This window comes from Rhinichthys klamathensis, unplaced genomic scaffold (assembly GCF_029890125.1).
Source record: "Rhinichthys klamathensis goyatoka isolate OS25496 unplaced genomic scaffold, OSU_Roscu_1.1 h1tg000690l_1, whole genome shotgun sequence".
Taxonomy (NCBI): domain Eukaryota; kingdom Metazoa; phylum Chordata; class Actinopteri; order Cypriniformes; family Leuciscidae; genus Rhinichthys; species Rhinichthys klamathensis.
The window spans coordinates 248,307-274,769 of NW_026607117.1; the positions used below are offsets into that span (position 1 = coordinate 248,307).

At 38.1% G+C, this 26,463-nt stretch overlaps 1 protein-coding gene across 12 annotated transcripts in view; it reads left to right on the forward strand.

The window, feature by feature from the left end:
- LOC130076798 (glutamate receptor ionotropic, kainate 5) overlaps window positions 1-26,463 on the forward strand; it is a 121,951-nt gene that overhangs the window by 85,021 nt on the left and 10,467 nt on the right. For all 12 annotated transcript variants that reach the window (XM_056242039.1, XM_056242043.1, XM_056242044.1 and 9 more), the window contains 10 exons: window positions 2,688-2,849; window positions 3,517-3,669; window positions 4,998-5,102; window positions 5,469-5,576; window positions 6,906-7,109; window positions 10,954-11,067; window positions 12,653-12,762; window positions 12,892-13,065; window positions 16,229-16,394; window positions 17,498-17,723. In XM_056242039.1, the coding sequence (XP_056098014.1) occupies window positions 2,688-2,849; window positions 3,517-3,669; window positions 4,998-5,102; window positions 5,469-5,576; window positions 6,906-7,109; window positions 10,954-11,067; window positions 12,653-12,762; window positions 12,892-13,065; window positions 16,229-16,394; window positions 17,498-17,723 (1,522 nt within the window). The remainder of the gene's footprint in view (window positions 1-2,687; window positions 2,850-3,516; window positions 3,670-4,997; window positions 5,103-5,468; window positions 5,577-6,905; window positions 7,110-10,953; window positions 11,068-12,652; window positions 12,763-12,891; window positions 13,066-16,228; window positions 16,395-17,497; window positions 17,724-26,463) is intronic.

The following is a 26,463-nucleotide window of genomic DNA, read 5'->3' on the forward strand; positions in this document are numbered from 1 at the left end:
TGTTGTGAGTTTAGGATTTTAATACCACTGTTAAACGCCTGGTTTCACAGACAGGCCTTAGTTTAATTAAATAGTTTAATTAGGGCATTTGAGTAGCTTTTATAAACGTGCCTTAGAAAAAAAACACACTCATTTGCATCTTGAGACCAAACAATGGCACTGACATATGTTAAGATATGTCAGTCCAAGTTGCTTTCAGTTAAAGACAGCTCAAACATGCATTTTAGTCTGGGACTAGGCCTAAGCCTTGTCTGTGAAACCAGGGGAAAGTGAGGACGGCTAAATCTTTTGACCTTGAGAGGCAAATTGAATCGTGGGAGATGAAATTTGAGACTGTCCAAACATGGCCTCAGTAAATGGCAAATATTTAATATGTAAAACGTTTAGAGATTACATTTCTTAACATGCATTTTTTATGGAATTTTTATTTATTTTGTATTTGGGAGGAAGCCAGAGCTTACTCTGCAGTAGGGCAATTTTGCTAAGAGCATGCCAACTAAAAAAAGAACTAAAGATACATGAATAGGAGTGTGAAAGAAGATGAGTTGAATGATATTTTAGTGTGATTTTTTTAATTTAGTAATGCACCATTTTTAGTGTTGTCATGGCATCATAAATAATTTTTGATGTACATATTTTATAAAGTGTAATTAAATTAAATTCAGTCTTTTTTTTCTTCTCCTTATAAAACAGCTCATTTGAACATTCAAGTTTAAGCTTAGCCTTTTATTAATCTGACTTTGGCAAGCTTTTCCCCAAGATCAGGGACAAATGCAGACAACCACAAGGCAATATTGCAGTTGTATGCTAGATTCATTGGTGGCTGTTGAGTGATGGCTTTCAGTAGCAGTCTCAAAAATTAAGTCTGCGTCTTGAATAAGGTCATCATCTTGTCAGATTCACATTGTCGGCAATCTAATTGAGAGCAAACTAAAGATGAAAGACACTTGCCATTATCAAGCCCTTCAAAAACAGTCACGGTATCTGTCATACCTCCATTTATAAACTGTACGAGGAGCATCCTCAAGAGGAATCAAAAGGATTTAATGCTGCTGAAGGAGTCAATGACAGAAGAACATTCTACGGCTTCACTTGAAATGCACCTGACTTCAGAAGGTTTTAGAGTCTTGGGAATCAATATATGCAGAGATATGGGAAGCTTTTTATGAAAAACTCAATGGGTGTCTTCTGTCTTCATAGGCGGAGTTAGATCCTCCTTCAGCTGCCATATAGAAAGCAAATATTTTGTGATAAATAATCTAATACCAATTGATGGATCCACCAAGAGCTTTCCCACTGCTTCTACACAGCTATAGAAAAAGTATTTGTTGACTGTACCATTGACAAACATACTGTACCTCTTGGGATTATCCACTTGCCCGTAGGTGAGAAAGCACAAGGGCTGACTGATTTAGCAGACAAGGTGAAAGCCATGATATTTGAGCCAATTTTTAATGTTTTCCTTGAACGTTCCCAATGGGCACCACTTATGTCGAGTGGAATTCTAGCTGGGTTGAATATTGCCTTCAGTAAATTACTATTTATTTATGGATGAGGGTTTTACCAAACCCGTAGAGAGCAGCATTTATTTGCAAAAAACTGGCCAAGAAAATGTAGCTATTACAAAAAATGTAGACCTTTTCTGAATAATATGTAAATATTGCATTTGAGTTAAGCACAAATTTACCAAATCACGATAAACGTGTGATGTTGTGTATGGTGCCTCCATTGTAATATAGTTTTATACTGTACAAATGATTTCATTCATGGTCCTTTTTGTCCTTTCTATAAGATTTTCAAAACTTTCAAATGAGTTCATCAGTAATTAAATTACTGCTGTTAAATAGTGGTTTGATTTTACTTAAAATGTATTAAACCTATCTTTAAGTTTGCAATCTCATAGGATTGAAATACTGTATAATAGGCCACTATATAGTAGAGGTCTCACTACTACATCATTATAAGCCAAGATCAAAACAAAACCCTCCGGGAAAATGCAGTGAATGATGGCATTATAAATAAATCAAACATCCATTTACATTTTACTTTTATGACCTCTAACTACTTACCCAGATTTAATGTGCTGTAGTTTTAATATTCTGAATCCATAAATGGTTAATATTCAATGATTTCGTTCTTATATTTTCACCAGTAGCCTACTGAATATGACTTTACAGCACCTTAACTATATTAATAATACTTTTAAATAATATACACACCCCGTTTTTTGTTGTTGTAAAATTGTCCTTAAAATATTTATACCGTTAAAGCAGTGCTGACAACAAGGTGCTAGTGAATTCTATCAAACTCACCTTGGCTCACGGTACAGCGGCCAAACTGGGCTGCCTTGCAGTACTTTTTAACTGTTAGACAGAAAAGACAGTTTATACTAAATACTGTGTGAAAAAAAAACGGAGTATTTTGCATGTTTAACTGTTAAACACTCACTTTCGCGGGACCGTTGTACATCGCGCCTGTTTTCAATAATGAGGAAAAGAATACGCGCATGCGCATCAAAGGCCTTCGCGTCACGTGTACTCTACTACTCTCAGTGCAGCGGCAGCGGTGTTCATTCATTCCTAGATTTTTTAAAGTATTTAAAGTGTTTCTTAGCGCCAAAATCACAATAATGTATATGTCCACGGTACTTTTTAAGTAAATAGCTCTCTATCATCTCTCTCTTTCAGGATTTCCCTCTGTTGAGGTTGGATGACGTGGTAGATGATCAATCAAATATCGTTGGCTTCTCCATGTTGAACAGCAGTCATCCTTTTTACCTGGAGTTCATTAGAAGTCTAAACCTGTCATGGAGGGAAGGTTGTGACCTCAGTCCCTACCCTGGTCCAGCGGTGAGCTTACAATACTTTCTTGCCAGTGCCAATACATGAGAAACATTACAACTCACAAATTACTCAGGGTCAGCGACTCAGGGGCAATTCAACCTTTCCGGGTAAAGGGTGCAGACTTACTTGTTGTGTTAACGTTACTTTAAGTGTGAGAGGTTATTATTTCGTTAACATATTTTAAATCAAACAATTAAAACCACATCTGTCAGGAGATATCAGTAACAGTGATCTATTTGGTTCTGTTAGCATCTAAAAATGCTTTTTAGATTCCAAGAGCCTATTTCAATAATTTGATTGACATTTCACTGCATTATTTAAACCAGATTTTGCTGAGATTTGCTTAAGTAAAAAAAAAAAAAAAAAAAAAAAAAAAAAACGTAAACCGTAGTAATACTAACTCAGTGGAATAATGAGATGTTATTTCTGCCAGAAGGTTTTTTCAAATGTGTCCAAATAGGATGTGCGCCACACAACATAATTTAGGAGGAAGACAGTTGCTGTAGGGCCCCTAACAGACGTGAAGTCTCCTTGTCCCCCTAATGACCTCATTTGCTGTCTTTCTCAATTCTACATTCCTTTTTTCTCTTTTTCTTCTTTTTCCACTATCTTTCTGTCTTGGCTTCGGCATATCTCTCGTCTCGTTTCATTCATGTTCTCTCTCCACCTACAGTTGTCATCTGCGCTGATGTTCGATGCAGTTCATGTGGTGGTCGGAGCAGTGCGAGAGCTGAACCGCAGTCAGGAGATCGGAGTGAAGCCTCTGAGCTGCACTTCCTCACTTATCTGGCAGCACGGCACCAGTCTCATGAACTACCTGCGCATGGTACTTGTCACCCCATTGGCAGCCATTTTCTGATGCATTTGATGACTTTAGTGATCAGTCTTTACGGCTGTTGCTACTGTCTTCTCTGATGAGCTGTGGAAGCCCGTTTTAATCTGGTTGATGTTGATGGGATTCTGCATGCAACTGCTTATTGGCTTTTATTGGCTCTGTTAAAGTCAACATGAATTTAAATTGAGCATGTCTACTTTCTCAACATACGTTCTGGTCTCGTTGCGCACAATTCATCAGTGCATGTTATTCCAAGGAAAAACGTCTTTGTAATATTTCCCCTTGGCGTCGACATACAAGACACAGACAGTTTATGATGGATGCTTTTCAATTTACTCCGCGATAAATTTAAACCTTGACTAATGCATTATTGTGCATTGAGTATCGTTGTGCATCATTTAACACCATCAAGAAACATTCACCACTGTTTTAGCACTGTGAAACTATGCAGAAAACAGCAAGAACAGTAAATGAACCAAATTAAATGTAAAAATCTAAATTTAGATATAATAATATACAATAAATAAATAAATAAAATAGTAATAAATAAATTAAGGAAATAAAAAAAAATACAAAATGCTAATAAAATTATTATAATAAATCTTTTTAAATAAATATGGTATTATTTGACTCAATTCACAGGCCCCTGGACTTTTTTTATAGGAAACTCCAAAACATCATTTAATTTATACCACAAATAAATGTCAATTTTCAAATAAATGTCTTTTTTTCCACAAGTAGCTTGAGTATTAACTTGAGTAATGTGCCGCCCTTGTCACAGTGACCGGGACAATATTCCTGGTTGTCCCCTCCATCGGCGGCCATCAGGTGACCAATGCAGTATGACTTTTACGTCCTCTGTTATGATTATACTCAGCCATAGTAATTTTACAACTGCCATTAGTTTCAGAGCAATTATAACTGTGTCCTTAACACCAGATGTCCATTGTTTATTACAACCTGTCTGAAGGCCTGTTTGTATTTTATCATTTTAATACAGCTATTAGAAACTGTGAGATCCTAGACTATATTTGTGTTGTCTAGGCACAAGTGCGGTCTTTCATTCATTGTATCCTTCCATATCCTTCCACTTCCTTTTTGCAATTGCAATTGGTGATGCCGGTGGAGCAGAAATGACACTTCACCTTAACTTTCTTAATCATCTCAAAGTTTTCCTCTCACTTGTCCTCTGGCTGTCTCTGTTTTTCTCCGCCTGTGCTATAATTTCTACCTTAATATTGTAGGTCAAAATTAATGCTATTCGTCATTTTTGTTTGTTACCCTTGGTTTAAATTTTCCCTCTCTCTTTTTCATTTTAGGTAGAGTATGATGGCCTAACAGGCCGCGTGGAGTTTAACAGCAAAGGCCAGAGGACCAATTACACGCTGCGTATTCTTGAGAAATTCAAGGGGGGTCACAAAGAGGTAATGCACACCCACACAAACACACTCTCATGAACACTAACTCTGGATTTTATCCGGAATCACGAGAGAGGTTGTGAGGTCTAATGAATGGGTGGTAGCTGGAGTAATCACCACTTCACTCCTCTCTTATTGATCATAGTATTGATCCCTCGCTTCATGCTCTTTTATCTCTCCTTCATCCCCTCGTCTTATTCACTGAACTTGTTTATTCCTGCCTGTTTCCCCCTTGCGAGATCAAACATGTTTTCAAATGATTTTATATTATTTAGTTCATTTAACACAGATTTGTTCATGCAAGTAGTTCTAACTGTGCATAATATTTGTAGTAAAGCATCTTCTACAAACTTTTTTACTTTACATATGCAGATTGGTGTCTGGTACTCCAATAACACGTTGGCTATGAACTCCACATCTTTAGACATCAACGCATCTGAGACGTTAGCCAATAAGACACTCACAGTCACCACAATACTGGTAAGAACTTCTCCAGTTATGACTCCATGATGCTTAGGGCTTTGGGGCTTTGGCAGCACGTGAATAAAGAACTTTTGAGCATTTCAGACCAGTATGTAAGAGATGATGTGAATTACAGGGCTTTTACAGATTTGGCTCTCACTGTTACAAGCATTGCAGATTCAAAGGTTGCACAAGTCTGTTCAAACAGCACTTCTTCAAACCCAATGTGTCTTAAATATTATTATGGACGCTACAAATATTTGTAAGATTTAAAGTAGAGAAAATATGAGGGAATTCCGAAGCCTTGCTTGCTTACACAGAGCTTATACAGTATAATAATGTTGTTTTATTGAGTTTGTAATTGTAAGAAGAGCTTTGTAGATTCCAATTTGACAATCACAAAACGTAAATTGATTCAGACTCGACTCATTTTTGCCATCAGAAATTGGCCTAACAGTTTAAGCAAACCTACATTTCTCTGTTGAATGCAATTATGAATGTCATTTTAAAGTCAACATCAAATCAAAATTGATTTTATTTTTTTAACGCACTTTCACGCTCTTACTGTGGAAAAATCATCAGTGCACATTGTTCTAGCTCACACTATAGGATGATTTCACCCAAGATGATGTTAAAAAGCATTGTTTTTAGCAACAATTTCTACACCAGCTTTCGGTCTGTTTCCATTCTGGTATAGAATGCCTATTTCTCACTATTCAGTCAATTTTAGATGGATAACATAAAGAACAGTGCTACAGTGCTTGAATGTCCTGTTTTACACTGTCCCATTATGAAAGTATAGTGTATAGAAAATATATACTAATTGCAATATTTTAGAGAGCATCTTCATTGTTTGCATCCATATTCACTGCATCATTATTCATTCCAATTTCATACAATGTTGCTTCCAGGCAACAAACACGTTTAAGCAATTTCTTATAACATAAAAATGTATCTGACTCTGATTGTTTTAAAATAGCTTACTGCTAGTATTTGTTCTGTAAAAAAAAAAAAAAATCAAAACAACCACAAGTCATCCCTTCATTATTAACCATCTTATTTGCATCATGTGTGCTTGCAAAAAGAAGAAAATAGGTTTGCTATCCACAGGCCACATTTTACTGATATAATACATTCAAAATATATGATACATTCAAACCAAGAAGCTGCAGCCAAAAATTACTTTCACATGTCAAGGCCAAGGAATCACCGTTTCACTGGATTTTACTGCCATTTCATGGCTTAGCACCAATCAAAATGCCACTTCCACTGTAAGGCTATTGACTTTCATGGAAATTTAGAGTGGAATATTACAGCGTTAAATGTTACCTTCATCCTGTTTTATAGGAGAATCCATACGTGATGCGCAAGGCAAACTACCAGAACTTTCATGGTAACGATCAGTATGAGGGATTCTGTGTGGATATGCTACGAGAGCTGGCAGACATACTGAAGTTTTCGTTCCGGATCAAGCTGGTGGATGACGGCCTGTATGGAGCTCCAGAACCTAATGGGTCATGGACTGGCATGGTGGGGGAATTAATCAACAGGGTATGCATGCCTGCACACACGTCCATAATTAAGCTCTGTGAATACGTTGTGTAAATTCAGAGACGCTTTCTAGTCTCACTGAACCTCAATGAAACAATTGGGCTTTTACAGTAGTGTAATTGTATGTTTATTCATCAAAACATTTGAAATAACCTCCAAACATTATTAAAACATCATGTTCAATATAACATTTAATCATGTTTAATAATTTTGTACACCTGATAATTGATTTTAAATCTTCTAAAGCATTGTCTTTGAAAATGAGCTTTTTATTAAAATTTGTAAGAGCCTTTTATATGTTTGTGTGGAGCTAGCAGGATTTCAACACTGGACCGTTGCCAGCTGATGTTTCCATTAGAGTAACGATTACAGATATTAGCGCTATTCACACTAATGCTAAAAATAATGGCAGCAGTAATAAGAACGGTAATGTCTTTCTATTAACCCCAGTGTGGGCAGGTCTCGGCAAAGTCCTTTTGAACACACACACACATACTAATCAGTTCTTTCTGTGTAATTATTCCGTGACACTATACCATTACAGCTGCCGAAGCCAGTCACATGTTGGCGTATTGTGTATGTAAACTGTGTATGCACACACATCTTTCTCTCCATGGACCCACAATTCAGCTCTTCCTTGACACCAGCGTTTGATGACACCCTTTGAATGTGGTTTAGAAAGCTATCTCTCAGTAATCAATTAGGGAGTAATTAAGCAGATTGAGAGATATCTGGGGTACACTTGGGGTTTTTTAAGAAGAAAGAACTGCTATTGATCACCCCTAGTGTTAGGGAAATTACTTTGCTTGACAAGCTACTCGTGATTTTAAATCGTTCAGGTTGACAAAGGTTGACTATTATCTTTTAATACAATGTAGCTAATTACATTAAAGCTTTTTTGGTCAATATCAATGTTTTTTATTTTATGGGGGCATTACATGGATTAAAAAATATATATATATTTGATATGTTCCTTGAAGTTCACTTATAAAGGTTTTTTTTGCAAACACACACACACACACACACACACACACATATATATATATATATATATATATATATATATATATATATATATATATATATATATATGAAGGTTGAAAAAAAAAAGAGTTCCATATACACTCACCTAAAGGATTATTAGGAACACCATACTAATACTGTGTTCGACCCCCTTTCGCCTTCAGAACTGCCTTAATTCTACGTGGCATTGATTCAACAAGGTGCTGAAAGCATTCTTTAGAAATGTTGGCCTTATTAGGAACACCTGTTCAATTTCTCATTAATGCAATTATCTAATCAACCAATCACATGGCAGTTGCTTCAATGCATTTAGGGGTGTGGTCCTGGTCAAGACAATCTCCTGAACTCCAAACTGAATGTCAGAATGGGAAAGAAAGGTGATTTAAGCAATTTTGAGCGTGGCATGGTTGTTGGTGCCAGACGGGCCGGTCTGAGTATTTCACAATCTGCTCAGTTACTGGGATTTCCGCGCACAACCATTTCTAGGGTTTACAAAGAATGGTGTGAAAAGGGAAAAACATCCAGTATGCGGCAGTCCTGTGGGTGAAAATGCCTTGTTGATGCAAGAGGTCAGAGGAGAATGGGCCGACTGATTCAAGCAGATAGAAGAGCAACTTTGACTGAAATAACCACTCGTTACAACCGAGGTATGCAGCAAAGCATTTGTGAAGCCACAACACGCACAACCTTGAGGCGGATGGGCTACAACAGCAGAAGACCCCACCGGGTACCACTCATCTCCAGTACAAATAGGAAAAAGAGGCTACAATTTGCAAGAGCTCACCAAAATTGGACAGTTGAAGACTGGAAAAATTTTGCCTGGTCTGATGAGTCTCGATTTCTGTTAAGACATTCAGATGTTAGAGTCAGAATTTGGCGTAAACAGAATGAGAACATGGATCCATCATGCCTTGTTACCACTGTGCAGGCTGGTGGTGGTGGTGTAATGGTGTGGGGGATGTTTTCTTGGCACACTTTAGGCCCCTTAGTGCCAATTGGGCATCGTTTAAATGCCACGGCCTACCTGAGCATTGTTTCTGACCATGTCCATCCCTTTATGGCCACCATGTACCCATCCTCTGATGGCTACTTCCAGCAGGATAATGCACCATGTCACAAAGCTCGAATCATTTCACATTGGTTTCTTGAACATGACAATGAGTTCACTGTACTAAAATGGCCCCCACAGTCACCAGATCTCAACCCAATAGAGCATCTTTGGGATGTGGTGGAACGGGAGCTTCGTGCCCTGGATGTGCATCCCACAAATCTCCATCAACTGCAAGATGCTATCCTATCAATATGGGCCAACATTTCTAAAGAATGCTTTCAGCACCTTGTTGAATCAATGCCATGTAGAATTAAGGCAGTTCTGAAGGCGAAAGGGGGTCAAACACAGTATTAGTATGGTGTTCCTAATAATCCTTTAGGTGAGTGTATATACGTATATAATATACTGAGCTGTCGCACTACTGAAAAATGTAGTTAAGTTTAGTAGTCACTACTGTTACAATAGTTACTCCCTAGCACTGTCACCCCCTCCTCCCTCGAGGAGGAAGGAAAATAGAAAGGCCAAAATAATGCCACAGCCACACCAAGGTTTTTAATTCATTATCGCTCATTTCCTTCCTCAGGAACTTTCACTCTTGTACTTTTATATTCTCTTTCTCATTTTTCATTCCGTATCCCTCGTTCCCTTCATCTCACAAGGGCACAATATTCCCTGTGTCCTCGCTGGAAGCCTTCTCTTTACCAACTCTCTGTTCTTAACCATTCCTCATCACCCCTTCCCCTACAAGTATCTGTTTTTTCTCTCAAGGACCGTCACTCTATTTCTCCCCCTCTCTCTTTCTGTTTTCCACCCTTTATCCCTGTTTTTCTATCTCTCTCCATCCCCGTAATAAATAAATCTCTTTCCTTTTACCCAAGGACTCTCATATCAAATTCTTCCATCAACCCAGTGCACTTACATCCTTTTATTATCTGTCCATTCATCCATCCAGCTGTCCAGCCTTGACTTTCCCTTTTTCAATTCTTTGCTGATTCTCCTTGTGCTAAATATCCTTTTCTTTCCTCTGCCACTCCTTGTCTTTATCAGTGAACCTCAGATAATGTCAAACGCTTTTCTTCTCGAGTGTTTCTTGAAACCAAGGTCAATGTTTAGCAGGGTACCACGCGTGGAGCACAAACAACATGCAACGAAATGGCATGCCTGGTGCGAGTCAAACACTGTACAACTGACACAGCGGTATGCTAATGAGCACTTAGAAACATCACTGAATTATCACCACAACCGAGGGGGTTGGTAGTTAGTATCTGTCTGTAAAACTCCTCCAAGTTACAGTATGTTATAGAAACCCTGAAGCTATACCAGAAGCCAATCAAGACGATTATAGGTCTTTTTTGTTTTCTTTTTTTCTTGCTTTTTATTGTACATTAGGTCTTCAAAAATGTCAGCAGTGACTGAACTTGGTTCAAATTATAGAGGAAGTACATGTATGCCTGATTTTACTTGGTAAGATGACAGCCATTTCTTTTAAAGGTTTTTTCTATAAGCTAATCCATGAGTAAGGCACTGCAAACTTATCTTTGTGTTAAATAAATCAAAATCAGAATAGAGTTTTGCGGCTTTTACTGTATTTCATGTCTGTTTGAGATCATCTACACTGTATTTGGTGTTGTACATTATCTCAATAAACTCCCTGTTATTGGAAATCATGGGTGACGAATACCTCTTGAATGTAATTTTGTTGCATCAGTCAGACAGTACAATATCAAACTAGCATTGCTAATTCTTTCTCTTTCTCTCTGTTTGTTGCAGAAAGCAGATCTGGCAGTGGCTGGATTTACAATCACATCAGAGAGGGAAAAGGTCATAGATTTCTCCAAACCTTTCATGAACCTTGGAATCAGTATCCTGTACCGCGTCCACATAGTAAGACACTGAATTGAGATTGTATACTACATTGGTATTTTTATATCAGAAATTATTTTGTTACTATCATTGACTGTAATATTCTTGCGTGAATCTCACAAAACCTTTCAAAAAATGTATAATGATAATAATTAATTTTTGTTGTTATATTATTCAGGCAGCACTTAGTAAAGAATTTTCATAAGATTTTGTTTAGGTGGATTATGTCACATTTAAAGGGGTCATATAATGGTACATGCACTTTTACAAGTTGATTGTACTGAAATGTGTGTTGGCAGTGCCTGTACACAACCATCATATAATGATAAAAATCCATTCAGTGTTTTTGTTTTAATCTCCTTATATGTTTTCCCCTGCCTCAAATCAAGCCGTTCGACCGTGTGACGTCACACACTCGGACGCCCCTCCCACGATTGTTGATTGACAGCAACGTTTCAACACAGACCCTCTCTCGTTCGTGAGCGAGCTGTCAATCATAGTCTGCGCGGACCGGCGTGGTCATTCATTGTTGATATGCTGGAGCACTGTCTATGAGCAGAATGGCGTCTAAGCGATTGTGGTGTTCTGTTCTTGGGTGCAATAAGGAACACAGCAGTCAATTTAATGTTCCTAAATCCGAACCGCTGAAGACGCAGTGGCTGAGTTTGTTTTCGAAGGGAATATTCCCCACGAGCAACGTCAATGCTTTCATGTTTGCGCGAATCATTTCTCAGCAGACTGCTTTATAAAGGAGGGTCAGTATAAAGCTGGTTTTGCTAAGAAGCTGCACCTGAATAAAGGATCGGTACCAACTATTCGTGTTCCTGCTGAACCTCTAGAAGAACTGAAGTGAGTGTAACGTTTTATTAATCTTTAAAAAATTTGCAAATCGCTTGCACGCTTCATGATGAATGCGTCTAAGGTTTACACTCAGGGTACATTACGGCATGTTTTCTATGTACGACGTTCTCAATATAATTCATAATCCCACGTTTATAATGAACAACGCGTTATGGTTATTGTGTTATTGTGTTACAAACGGTGTACGCACAGAACAGAGGGGCGGGGTGAGCAGAGCTCATTATCATTTAAAGTCATATGCACTGAAACGGCGTGCTGAAAACAGAGCTGTTTTTGACCAGGTAAAATAAGTGTTTTCTTACAATACTAATGAGAATTTTTAATTAAAGTATATTACAAACTTTTAATTTAGACCCTAAAGAATCATATTAGCTTGTACAAAAATGGCATTATATGACCCCTTTAACAATCTTGCATTCTTGTAGCTAAAACATCAAAGCATGGTCCAAAAGTGTAAGGCGGTCGGTTGCCTTCGAAGACATGAATTGATCAAATACATATCTTTAATGCATTGTACGTTGCTTCGGATGAAAGCACCTGCCTGATGCATAATGCATAAATGAAAAATTGTGTATAATGTTTTGTCCGTATCAATAACAAACTTTTAGCAAATCTCTGCATATGAAAAGGTGAACTATACCAAACAATAACAAACAGCAATTGTATCAGGAAAAGCTTTCAGCTGTTTTGAGATTCTGTAGGAGTGGTGAAAGCATTGTTTGTATTGTTTATGTGCTTTCTACAGGGCAGGAAGCCAGGTTATTTCTCCTTCTTGGATCCGTTTTCGCCAGCTGTCTGGCTCTTTATGCTTTTAGCCTATCTGGCCGTTAGCTGTGTACTCTTCCTGGCTGCCAGGTGCCACACTGCCACTCAATACACACAGATCTATTTTGAATATCATTATATTCACAGTCCAGCATTCTTCTTGAGGTAACAGTAGTCTTTCCCGGTTTCATTGTTTGTTTGTTTCTCTCCCTCCATCAGGCTGAGTCCATATGAGTGGTACAACCCCTTCCCGTGTTGGCGGGACCGCAAGGACCTCCTGGAGAATCAGTACACGCTAGGGAACAGCCTGTGGTTTCCGATCGGTGGTTTCATGCAGCAGGGCTCAGAGATCATGCCCCGGGCCCTGTCCACACGCTGTGTCAGTGGTGTTTGGTAAGTGTGGGGATGGTTCACACTTCCTTTGAGGTGTAAGAGACCATGCAGTAAGTGTGAATGTGCATCTGTGAGTATTAAAGACACAAGCTGGTTCTGCACACATGACCCGAAAAGCTTACAGTACTTGTGGTACAGTGTTGTTATTGTTCACTAAAATCAACACTATATTATGAACTGTATTTGGTAATTGAAATAAAGCTGAAATCAAATAAACTATAAATATTGGATGAAAAATCTAAACCTAAAATAGCTAAAATGAGAAATGTTGCCTTGTGAACTACCTGAAATAAATATGTTTAAGATCTAAAAGTATTAAAACTAAAACTGGAAAGAAAGAAAAAAATTATATATATATTTATAATTTATTTATTTGTTTAAACAAATCTTTAGTTTCTGGAACTTTTCTGTACCCAATGAGGATTTTGAAGATTTTTTAATGCAATCCTAGAAAGATTATAATAGCTTTAAACTTTGTATTGTTTCTCTTTAATTACTTTTTCTAGTGTTAGAATATGATTGTTAAATGGTTAGATTTCCCAGAATTTCTCTATTTTGTGCTTTTGTCCCAACCCAGACTTTATAACTTCCCTTTTATAATAAATGCATAAAAAGTTAATTATACTGCACTTTTGCCAATGAACCTAAAACGTATTTCCAGTTAATTTTATCGGTATACTTTTTTTTTTTTTTTTTTTTATGACAAAGAATCAGTCACCAATATTACCATTGCACCAAACGTTTTTGAGAAACATTTTCCCCCAAAAAAGCCTATATTTCATGATGAAAATGAGAAGAGGGACAGATAAAACAGTTCTTTTTATTTTCATATCTATTCATATTTAAATGTTCATATTTAAATTATTTAATTTATATAAATATTCATATTTAAATGTAAATTAATTATTTTATTGATATAAATATTCATATTTTCATTGACTGCTGCCTAACTTGGTGGTGTGAGCAAGTACAAAAATCCACACTAGCATTATATTACCAAAATCTACTTGAAGGTTAACCAACACCAAGATCATCTTTTTATTCCAGGGCATGTTTAAACATAAATTAAATAGTTGAAAGAATTTACATTTTTCAAGATTTCATGTGAAGTGCCTCTAGCTGAATAATCACTCATATCAAATTTGTTGGTAGGTCTTGGTTTTTGTGTGTGTGTGTGTTTTTTTTTTTTCTGGCCAAGTAAACAAAAAAAATGACCTATAGGTGTAAACATTTTCTGTTGGGCAGATTTTCACACATGGGGATGCGTTATTTCAATTTAACATGCACTGAAAATCTGTTCTCTGTGTGAAGAGACCATTAAGAGTGTGTCTTTTCTTTTATTGAAAGTGTAAAGTGTATTGAAGTTTGTATGGGGATGTTTGTTTTTGTGTGCAGACATGTATTGTGCGCTTCGCTCTTTTGTAGTGTATTTCCAGATTAGTCTCCCACCTCTGTTCATTTCGCTATATCAAGTCAAGCTGTCTTGTGTTCCATCTCTTCAATTTCAGTCTTGCGGCTTGCTGTTGAGGTCATTTTAAGTTGAACAACCACTTTCAGGAAGACTAACAATGGAGTTGAAATGATTTGATCTGTGCATGCAGTGGAAGCCAAATGTTTAATCATCTGTGGTGTGAATAAACACAATAGATGCAACTTTAATCCCAAACAGGGGTGACCCAGAAACCAGAGAGCTCCCGTCTATCTCCACTGTGTCCCTCAGCACAACGCTGAACTCTGTGATGCTCTGGGGGACGCGTGTCTGCAATTGGTGCACTTTAATTTTTGATAAAGAGCTTTTACTAAATAACAAGTAACTTATCTGCCTGTTTGTGCATTTTTGGAGGCCAGTCTCTTTAGAAAAGTTTTAAATGCTTCACCAGTCTCATGAAAGCTCTTTCTCTGAGGAATTGAGAAGTTTCCTTTCATCTGAGCATGATTTACTTAAGAGCACAATCCATGTGTTTTGGAAGGGCTCTCAAACTTCCTACTAAAAATTCCTATCATACAAACACACAAACTACTGTTCAAAAGTTTGGGGTCAGTGAGAGGTTTTTTTTAATCAATACTTTTATTCGGCTAGAGACATATTAAATTGATCAAAAATGACAGTAAAGATGTTACAGAAGATTTCTATTTCAAATAAATGCTGTTCTTTTGAATTATAGAAGTGTCCTAAAAAAATATTGTGGTTTCCACAAAAATATTAAACAAAACAACTCTAATAATAAATCAGCATATTCTAATGATTTCTGAAGGGCAATGTGACCCTGAAGACTGGAGTAATGATGCTGAAAATTCAGCTTTGCCATCACAGGAATAAAGGTCATTTTGAAATATATTAAAATAGAAAAAAGTTATTTTACACAGTGATATTATCTCATAATATTACTGGTTTTCACTGCATTTTTAATCAAATAAATGCAGCCTTGGTGAGCATATTTAAATAAAATAAAAATAAAACTTACCCACCCCAAACTTTTGAATGGCAGTGTTCTTTCATAATGTGATGGATTTCTGACTTAAACATTTCAGATTCAACAGAGCATAAATACTTTTTTTCTTTGGAATATTATGTTGACTATTTGTGTACAAGAACATGGCTTGTTTTTTACCTGGTTAAAGCTAGTTAGGCGTCTGACCAACTGGACTACCAATTAGTGGTGCTGAGGTCAACCTGGCAGACTATCCTGACCAGAGCTAGTAGACCACATTGGCTCTAGCGGGGGACTGGTTGAACTGGTTAACAGCATTCCTGAACATTGTTTAAACCAGTTTATCAACTTGTTTTTTCTACAGTGGAAGAAGAACTTGCCAAAACCAACTTTTGTTGGTTAGAAGAACACCTGGCATGAATAAGAGTGTTAGTTAAATGGGTAATCTGTCATCATGTCTTAATTCATTCACATTACGGATAATTCCACAGAGTTTGCAAACACTATTCACTGATCTTTTTTTATTTTTAGCTTGCTGTTTTGCATTTGATCAAACTAGGTTCATCTGGTTGATATTGCAGCTGTGGGTGTCTTTCAATATTTCAATGAGTGATGTTTGTATGTAAGCATATCTGCAAACACCGGTGTCTAATGTAAGCATCTGTCTCTAATATACGTGCATTTATATTTCTGGTGGAAAAAAACGCTGTGTTCCTGTGTGTACGGGACAGGTGGGCATTTACGCTGATCATCATTTCCTCCTACACGGCAAACCTTGCAGCTTTTCTGACGGTCCAGAGAATGGAGGTGCCAATCGAATCTGCTGATGACTTGGCAGATCAGACGAACATCCAGTACGGGACTATTCAAGGAGGAAGTACTATGACCTTCTTCATGGTACGTAGGGCCTTGTTTGTGCAAACGTGTTTGTGTGAAATTTGTGTGTGTGATTTGTTTCACTGGCCTTCCATGTGTGCACATGTGATGTCACAATGCATCACTTCCTGTTTATGGCGGTAACTGGACTAGTGACACATATACAGGCCCACGCGTAATCTGTGCTGACAGAACTTCACAGAAAGCTTCAGATTTCCACAAATTGAAATGCCCTTCATTCACAAAGTTCTATACAAGACCCACCTTTTGCATGTACAGTGTAGGTATTAATTAATATTAATATATATATATATATATATATATATATATATATATATATATATTTTAATAATACTGACAATATTTATACAGTACTGTTCAAAAGTTTTGCATCAGCAAGGTGTTTTAATGTTTTTGAAAGAAGTCTCTTATGCTTAAAATAACTTTTCAATCCTGTGATTGCAAAGCTGAATGTTCAGCATTATTACTCAAATCTTTATAGTCACATGATCCTTCAGAAATCATTCTAATATGCTGATTTAATGATCAAGTATTGCTAATATGGCTAATTGCTCAGAAAAGTAGTCGACTAGTGTGCGTGTCAGTGTTTACCTTGTGTAAATAATTTAAAATACAGGATGAAAAAAACAAAACGAGTGGAGCTGAAATCATGTGATACACGATTAGTCGAAATGCATCCAACGATTTAAATAGCAGTAGAGCTAATCGACTAGTTTGTGCATGTGGTTTAAATGACGTTATAATGCATCATGTCCTGTTTATGGCAGCAAGCAGTTGGCTTAGTGAGTCACTGCTACATTTATATTCACACTGGAGGCCAAGTTCACTTCCCCTATTACATTAATAATTTATTATCCATCTTTCTTTCCCTTACATTTTCACTTTCCTTCAATATGTTACCTTAATCTAGTTCACTCTCAATGTCTGCCAATAAAATGTCTCTTTATTCATTCACCTGTCCTCATGTCACCGCAAATATAATTTCGTCTTTGATTTTTCTCCGCCTTTCAATACTATGTCTGTTTCACCTCTCTTTTCTCTCTCTGTCTTTTCCAATGACTTTCATCTGTGATGACAAACCCACTCTGCACTCTCACTCTCAGAACTCGCGCTATCAGACGTACCAGCGCATGTGGAATTACATGTACTCCAAGCAGCCTAGTGTGTTTGTGAAGAGCACGGAGGAGGGCATAGCACGGGTTTTAAACTCCAAATACGCCTTTCTTCTGGAGAGCACTATGAACGAGTACTACCGACGCCTCAACTGCAACCTCACACAGATAGGAGGCCTGTTGGACACCAAGGGCTACGGCATCGGCATGCCTCTGGGTGAGTAGGGCGGAAGTGGAAGTGTCAGAGAAATAAAGAGAGAGGCTTCAGGTGGGATATAAAGGTTTATAAGAAACCAAAGTCTGATTTTAACCTTGTTATATAAGTAGACTAGAAATACTTTTGAATGTGTCTAGGTCGGAGGTCTATAATACAATATCTGAAGAAAGCCAGAGGTTAGCTTTAAGTGGTACAAGCAGCAAACTAGGGAAAAGTTTGATAATTTTTGCCTTTTTCACACTGTGACTTTATTTCTTATTTTGAACTTCATCTCACAAACAACTGCTTGCTTTAATTTTTACTCCGAGTTGGCAACAGGCTTCCACATATGATGTGATTCAGTTATTTCAGGGGAAAGCATAACACTTTAATTTTTTACATGCGTGCAGGTTACGAGTTTCGTCCGTCTCAGTGCGGCTCCGTTCACAGTAAATGCTCCAGTCTGGGTTTCCAATAACGTGCAATTGGGAACGCATAAAGTATGAAACGCTTAGTGTTTCATGCTACAGTAAGTCTGACGTAGTATGGGGTATAGGGCTGCAGAGCCAGTGGTTGCTCTCCAGGCAAACATCAGTGCGCTGAATTTGATGCGAGCAGCATTTGGCAACCAGTGCAAGTTTATGAAGAGAGGTGTGACGTGCGCTTTCTTCAGCTTGTTAAAGACCACTCTTGGTGCAGCATTCTGAATCAGTTGCAGAGGTTTGACAGTGCATGCTAGAAGGCCTGCCAAGACAGCATTATAATAGTCCAGTCTGGTTAGAACAAGAGCTTGGACAAGGAGTTGTGTAGCCTGCTGTTGTATAAAATGTTGTATAAGCCAAATCTGCAGGACTGGGCACTTTCAGCAATGTGTTCTGGGATCATCAGTCACAACTCAAAGGTTCCTGGCTGTCCTGGATGGAGTTATGGTTGACGAACCTAGCTGAATGGAGAAGTTGTGGCAAAGTGTTGGGTTGGCTAAGACCATAAGCAGTTCAGTCTTTGCAATGTTTAGTTGACGGTGGTGGTCCTTCATCCAGCAAGAAATGTCTGTCAGGCAGAGATGCGAGCAGCTACTGTCGGAACATCTGGCTGAGAGGTAGTGTTGTGTGTCATCAGCATAGCAGTGATAAGAAAAAACATGTTTCTGAATGGCACATGATACTAGTGATGATATGTATATGGAGAAGAGAAGTGGTCCAAGCGCTGAGCCCTGAGGCACCCCAGTAGCTAACTAGATGTTTCAACTTAGACACCTCACCCCTCCAAGACTGTGGAGTGTGTTTTTTGAGATACCCTTCGTCATGAAGGTTAAATGGAGGATCTGGTGGTTAACTGTGTCAAAAGCAGCAAACAGATCCTGCAAGATGAGTACTGATGATTTGGAAGCTGTTCTTGCCAGCTTCAATAACCGAGAGCAGGGTGGTCTCATTGCCTGGCCGCGTTTGAAACCAATACATACAGTATAATGTGCATAAGTTACTTAAGTTTATATTATGTATATTACATTATGTATTTTAACAGTGTTGTTCAATAAAACCAAATGATTACTTGTAGGGCTGTGTATTGGCAAGAATCTGGCGATACGATACGTATCGCGATACATGGGTCACGATTCAATATATTGCGATATATTTCGATACTGTGCATAAGGCGATATATTGCGATTTTTTTAAAGTAGGACTACAATTTTAGAAAGTATTATTTAAAAAAAAAAGACATGATGTGGATAAAATTCAAACAAGTTTACTTTAGATAAACAATTCAGTACACAGAAAATCAAACTGCCAGTTTGGGATTGTGGTTCACAGGTTCTTAGTGAGCAAATTTGTATATGCTCAAGTAGGCCTTAATAAAAGAAAATACATAGCCCCTGTCACAATACATAACATACACACATGTGTGCAATCTGTAAAAAGAAAAGACATCTGTCTATGTCAATAAAAATAAATAAATGCTTGCACTATTCCTAGTACACAGGGTACATCCAACACGTTTTGTGTTGCAAAAACACGAACACAATTCAAGTCAAGTCAAGTATATTTATATAGCGCTTTTCACAATTGTATCAAAGCTTCACAGTATAAATCAAAATAACATAACAATGTTTGTTTCTTAGTGGAAAAAACATCCACGTTAGGTAGGGCTGATCAATGGTATTAATGATTGGTTAATTAATTTGAATATCCCCAATTCCTAAAGGAAACATTGAGGAACAAATATATAGTCAGTTAAAGAAAATACATAGCCCCTTACTGTGACATCTAGGATAATGCATAACACATAAGGTGCAATCTGAGGGGCAATCTGTCATTAAAAAAATGCTTGCACTATTATTCATACAGGGTACATCCAACACATACCGTAAAACTTCAAATAATAGCGAGTCCCATATAGACGCCGGTCTCTTTTACACGCCTGATGTGGCGAGTGGCGACAGGTTTGGGTAAATAAAGGCCAGTCTCAAATAGAGGCGGGGTCTGTTTTTTAGTTTCGGGTTGTATTTAATCTTTTAAAACCCGTCAAATCGTCCGCTTTTTAGCGGCTGCCAAAACAAATTTGTGTCCCGCCAAAGCCTTTTTTTATCGGTGAGTGATGTAGAATAGAAAGACTGCTGCGCTTGACAGGACGCAAACGAGCAGAGAGAGAGAGAGAGAGAGAGAGAGAGAGAGAGAGAGAGAGAGAGAGAGAGAGAGAGGGAGAGAGAGAGGGAGAGAGAGAGAGAGAGAGAGAGAGAGAGAGAGAGAGAGAGAGAGAGAGAGAGAGAGAGAGAGAGAGAGAGAGAGAGAGAGAGAGAGAGAGAGAGAGAGAGAGAGAGAGAGAGAGAGAGAGAGAGAGAGAGAGAGAGAGAGAGAGAGAGAGAGAGAGAGAGAGAGAGAGAGAGAGAGAGAGAGAGCGAGAGAGATGTATATGTACTTGAGCATATACATCCCCCCATACGAGTCTCCTTATTATAATGAAGACATCTTCCCAACCCTACAGTCAGAGATCGTTTACTTTCAAGCTCTAGGGTCGGTTCTGTTAATGGGGGACCTGAACGCTAGAACGGGGAAGGAAGCGGATTACATTACCTCAGATGGAGACAAATATATTAACAACTCACATATATATCAACGGAAACACTTTACGAAGGCACGTCAGAATTATGACAACACGATAAACAGGCACGGAAAACAAGTCCTGCAGCTCTGCAAAAGCCTGGGCCTGTATATAGTCAACGGCAGGACAAAGGGAGATTCTCTGGGTCGGTTCACCTACTGCTCATATCTGGGCAGCAGCGCAGTAGATTACGCCATCACTGATGTAGACCACAGTAAACTCAACTATTACACAGTCATGCCACAGCTGCCATTATCAGACCACAGTCACACAGTCCTCAGTCTGAACAGATCCGTGAATCTCCGGCCTTCAGACCCGAAGGTTAAACTGCACCCCCTCCCCTCCACATTTATATGGGGTAAAGACAGTCCTGCCCAGTATGAAGCCCAGCTCCACAGCACCCGGGTCCAGAACATGATAGATTCATTTCTATCTACTCCATTTAGTGAAGAGAAGAAAATTATCAATTTAGCAACTCACCAATTAAACGAAATATTTTCTACAGTGGTCAGAAAAGCCCTGAGAAAAAGAAAAAATTATAGATGTAAGAAAGAAACTGCTAAAGATGGTTGGTTTGATAAAGAGTGCCAAAAATTAAGAAAAGAATTAAGATCATTATCAAATATAAAACACAGAGACCCTGCAAACCAACAAACACGAGACAAATATCAGCAAACCCTCAAAACATACAAGTCAATACTAATACAGAAAAAAGCGGATCACATGAAATCAAAGCTTAATAAGATTGAGGAGGCAGTAGATCAGAATTCTTTTTGGGAATTATGGAAAAAATTAGATAAATCAAAAGAACCAAAACACATTCCCATCCATGACCCAAACATCTGGACCGAACATTTTGGAAAACTCTATTCCCAAAACGAACCAACCCTCACCCAAAAACACCTGACCTCCCAACTCCATAACCTGGAACGCACCGTAAAAGACCAGCTAAACCAGTTAGACCAGCCCATATTACTAATTGAACTAACAGACAAGATAAAATCCCTAAAAAATAAAAAATCCTGTGGCATGGACTTAATATCAAATGAGATGCTGAAACACAGCAGCCCCAAACTGAAAGAGGCAATTCTCAAATTATTCAATCTTTTATTAAAAGCAGGACACTTTCCTGAGACATGGAAAGAAAATTTGATTACCCCAATCTTTAAACAGGGCGAGAAGTACGACCCAAATAATTACAGGGGCATCACAGTGGGCAGCAACCTGGGCAAACTCTTCTGCTCCATCATCAACGACAGGCTAGTTCAGTTCCTCCAACAACACAAGATCCTTAACAGTTCTCAGATTGGATTTATGCCTAAACAGAGAACATCAAACCACATCTACACACTCCACACACTCATACAAAAACACGTCCAACAAACAAAACAAGGCAAAATATTTGGCTGCTTCATTGACTTTAAAAAAGCCTTTGATTCGGTATGGCATAATGGACTTTTCCTAAAACTAATCCAAAGTGGAATAGGAGGAAGGACATATGACATTATAAAGGACATTTACAACGGGAACAAGTGCGGGGTGAAGATTAATGACAAACGTACTGATTATTTCAGTCAAACTAAAGGAGTCCGTCAAGGCTGCAGCCTCAGCCCGACTCTCTTTAACATCTATATTAATGAATTGGCCTCAGCACTTGAGAAGTCCTCTTGTCCTGGTCTGACCCTCGAGGACAGAGAAATCAAAAGCCTCCTGTACGCTGATGATCTTCTGCTGCTGTCTCCTCATGAAGAGGGTCTGCACCACAGCCTCTCGCTTCTGGACCAGTACAGCAGCGACTGGGCCTTACCCATCAACATGGACAAGTCCAAAATCATGATCTTCCAGAAAAAACCTCGCCTTACTGACAAAAAATACACATTTACACTTGGGGGAACAATTCTTAATCATGTCACCTGCTATAATTATTTGGGTCTGAAAATCTCAGCTTCTGGAAAATTTGACACTGCAATAAAAGATCTGACTGATAAAGCACGTAGGGCCTATTACAGTATAAGAAAACCCTTGTTCAAATTTAACCCACCCATCAAACTGTGGCTGAAAATCTTTGACAGCATCATCAAACCCATCCTTCTTTACGGCTGTGAAATCTGGGGCCCCAAATTTAAACTAAATTATGAATCCTGGGACAAAACCCCCGCTGAAATTTTCCACCTTGAGTTCTGCAAGAACATCCTGGGAACTCACAGAAACGCTCCAAGTCTGGGTTGCCGGGCAGAATTAGGCAGATTCCCTCTCCTATCCGAAATCCAGAAGAGAGCCGTAAAGTTCTGGTTTCATCTATCAGACGCACAGACAGAGAGCTACCATCACTGCGCTCTCAGATACAGGGCAGGACACACAGAGAGTGACCCCATGATACATTTAGTGGAAAAACACCAACTCAATTCATCAATTCAATTTAGACACTCAAAAGTAAAAGAAATAGGGAAAATAACCAAAGAAGAATACATACACGATTGGCAGATAAAGGTCACGCAACTAAATAAATTAAAATATTTCCACAAAATAAAGTCAGATTATAAATTGGCACCATACCTGACTGATATCAGTAACTATGGCCAGAGAAAGCTCCTGACTAAGTATCGCATTAGCGACCACAGTCTGTGTGTGGAGACGGGCCGACACCAGCAGAGCTGGAGAGAGAGAGAGCTCAGACTGTGTTCACACTGCCCTGACGGGGCCGTAGAGGACGAGCTGCACTTCCTCACCGAGTGCAGCAAGTACAAAAACATCAGGGACGCTTATTTTACACAAATAGCACAGATTATACCTCAATTCCAACAAGAGAGCCTTATAAACAAACTGTCTTATATATTGGGAGAGAAAGAAGAGTGTATTCAGCTGGCAGCGCAGTATGTGTCCTCCTGCCATCATATGAGGGAGAAGGGCTGAACCCTCTGCTCCATTAAACTGCTCTCTGTACTTTTTTTTTGTTATTGTATATATTTTTGTTATTTTATTTATTGAGATATATTTATGCATAATATGGAAATGTTTTTTTATTGTTCACTTTTATGTATCTACATATATGTTTATATATTACTACTGCTTTGGCAATATTGTGCTATTTTACAGTCATGCCAATAAAGCTCAATTGAATTGAATTGAATTGAATTGAATTGAGAGAGAGAGAGAGAGAGAGAGAGAGAGAGAGAGAGAGAGAGAGAGAGAGAGAGAGAGAGAGAGAGAGAGAGAGAGAGAGAGAGAGAGAGAGAGAGAGAGAGAGAGAGAGAGAGAGAGAGAGAGAGAGAGAGAGAGAGAGAGAGAGAGAGAGAGAGAGCCCCGAGGACACTAGTGGTGCGTCTCATTCTAGCCATCTAGTGGTAGGGATTTAAACACAACATAAACGCGAACCACGGCAATAGTATGAATATTTTTGCACGTAAACTAAAAAAAAAATAGATATTGCGTTTTTGAAAATCGATACAGTATTGCAAAATAAAATATCGCGATACTCAAGTGTATCGATTTTTTCTTACACCCCTAATTACTTGCTTTTGATACTTCATTTCAGGGATGGGGTACATCGGTCCTGGAGGGCCTCGGTCCTGGAGGGCCGCTGTCCTGCAGAGTTTAGCTCCAACCCTAATCAAACACACCTGAACAAGCTAATCAATGTCTTCAGGATCTCTAAGGCTGAGCTCACTAAAGCAGGTGAGTTTATTTTTCAGGGTTGGAGCTAAACTCTACAGGACAGCGGCCCTTCAGGACCGATGTTCCTCATCCCTGCTTTATTTGAACCAATTATTGATGTCTCATTGTTATCATACCTATGTATTTAAAGTCATTTTAATGGTTATTGTTCACTTTGGTCTATTTTTAGTACCACACAAAAATCAGATTACTCGATCAATTGTCAAAATAATCGACTGATTACTTGATTACCAAAATAATCGTTAGTGACAGCCATCCCAGTTTAATGTGCAAAGACAATTAAACAAATTTTTTTTGTTTCTTCACAAGAGTATAATCAATGTGGCTCCGTAGAAACACACTTGGCACAGAAATTACGCGCTTTATAACACAAACAGTATTTATTTATTTCTTTGACAATAAATATGCCTAGTAAATATACAAATAATATACATTAGCATTTATTTGTTTATTATGCAAAATTTCTGTTTTAGTTCTGTGTGAGATGTGACTTTTAGCTCCCGAACTCTGACATGTTACTCAAGTGAACGGCGTAAAGTGGCAGTAAAAGTATCAACATTTCTTTTTTGTTCTCTCCATTATCCCTCTGAAAAAAAAAATCCAAAAGTAAAATAAACCATTTTAGTTCTGTCAGAAATAAACATGATGATTGCCCACAGAACATCAGACAGACAAGATGTCACAATGATAGCATCTCTTCACGCTCTGATATTGCACATTTCTATCTAATTTTTCTCCTGGATAGATGGCTTGGCACTTTCCGCAAAGCTTGATAAATAGCATTTCTGACTTCGGCTTTGACATTTGGCATTTCCAGCAATTATTCATTGACAGGCAGAGATATGAGGGAGGGAAAAGAAACAATTTATGGCATATGTGTTTTGCTTTGAGGGCTTTAATACTCACTATTGGGTGTTACAATGAGGGAGGCAGGAAAAGAGAAAACATGGGGTCTTAATCAAAGGATTGGGCTGGGTGAGATAATGGCCAGCACTGAGCCACTGTATTCATTGGAATAATGTAGAAGGGTTTTCTGGACTTGAGTGCAAAGGGGCTTGTCAAGTCAAAATTTAAGAAGCTTACATCCAGCTGTGAAAGTGAAATAGGCCGTAAAAGTGTTATTGGCGTCATGTGGTGATTTCGCACAGTAGGCCTACTACTCCAATTCCCAAAGACTTCGAAGCAAGCTAATAGTTCTGTTATATTTTTCAACATTCTTTTGAAGCTGGTCAGCAGATGTCCGAAATGCTAAATGTCTTTAGTTCAGCTCCAATGTTGTTCAGTGTACAATTCATCAAAAGGCTGCATATATTTAGCAATTGTATTGCTTTTTGTCCTGGAATTTTGATCCCTTCTTTTTAGAACGGAGACTAGAGCTTAAAATGTGAATGCTCTGGACTCTAATAAAATCTATCATTAGTAGATTATGAAAATAAAAACTTTAAATAGTATAGTATAGATTTTCCACATTTCTAAATCAATATGAAAAAGTTTTGCCTAATAACAGCCTCACCTCATGTGTGGCATCTTTTCTAGAAATGTCATTATAGTGTGTTTAGTGTCAGTTATATTTATGAGGGGGAAAAAGAGCAAATCTAAAATTAAAAAAATCTAAAAAGTTCTGTTTTATGAAGTCTTGACTTGGTTTGAACGGTCACCAAATGCTCTTGGCAACAATACATAGCCAGTTTCATATCAATATCTCAAAGAATTGCAAAGATATGACCTTACGTTTCTGTGTTTAGTGTCTTTGATGTGTTGCTCTTGAACAGTGTAGTATATCAGAAACCTTTTAATAGCTCTTTACTGACATGGTCTGTGAGATTTCTGATGAAATTTGGGTAGGATTTGGTGAAACCTGAAGAAGGATTAACAATTTTGTAAATCTAATGGGACAGGAATTGAAAACACTGGAAGCAATAAAATACATGGGAATGACATGTCCTGTTATTTTTGTATTATTTATATTATAGCAATTTGACTTTAA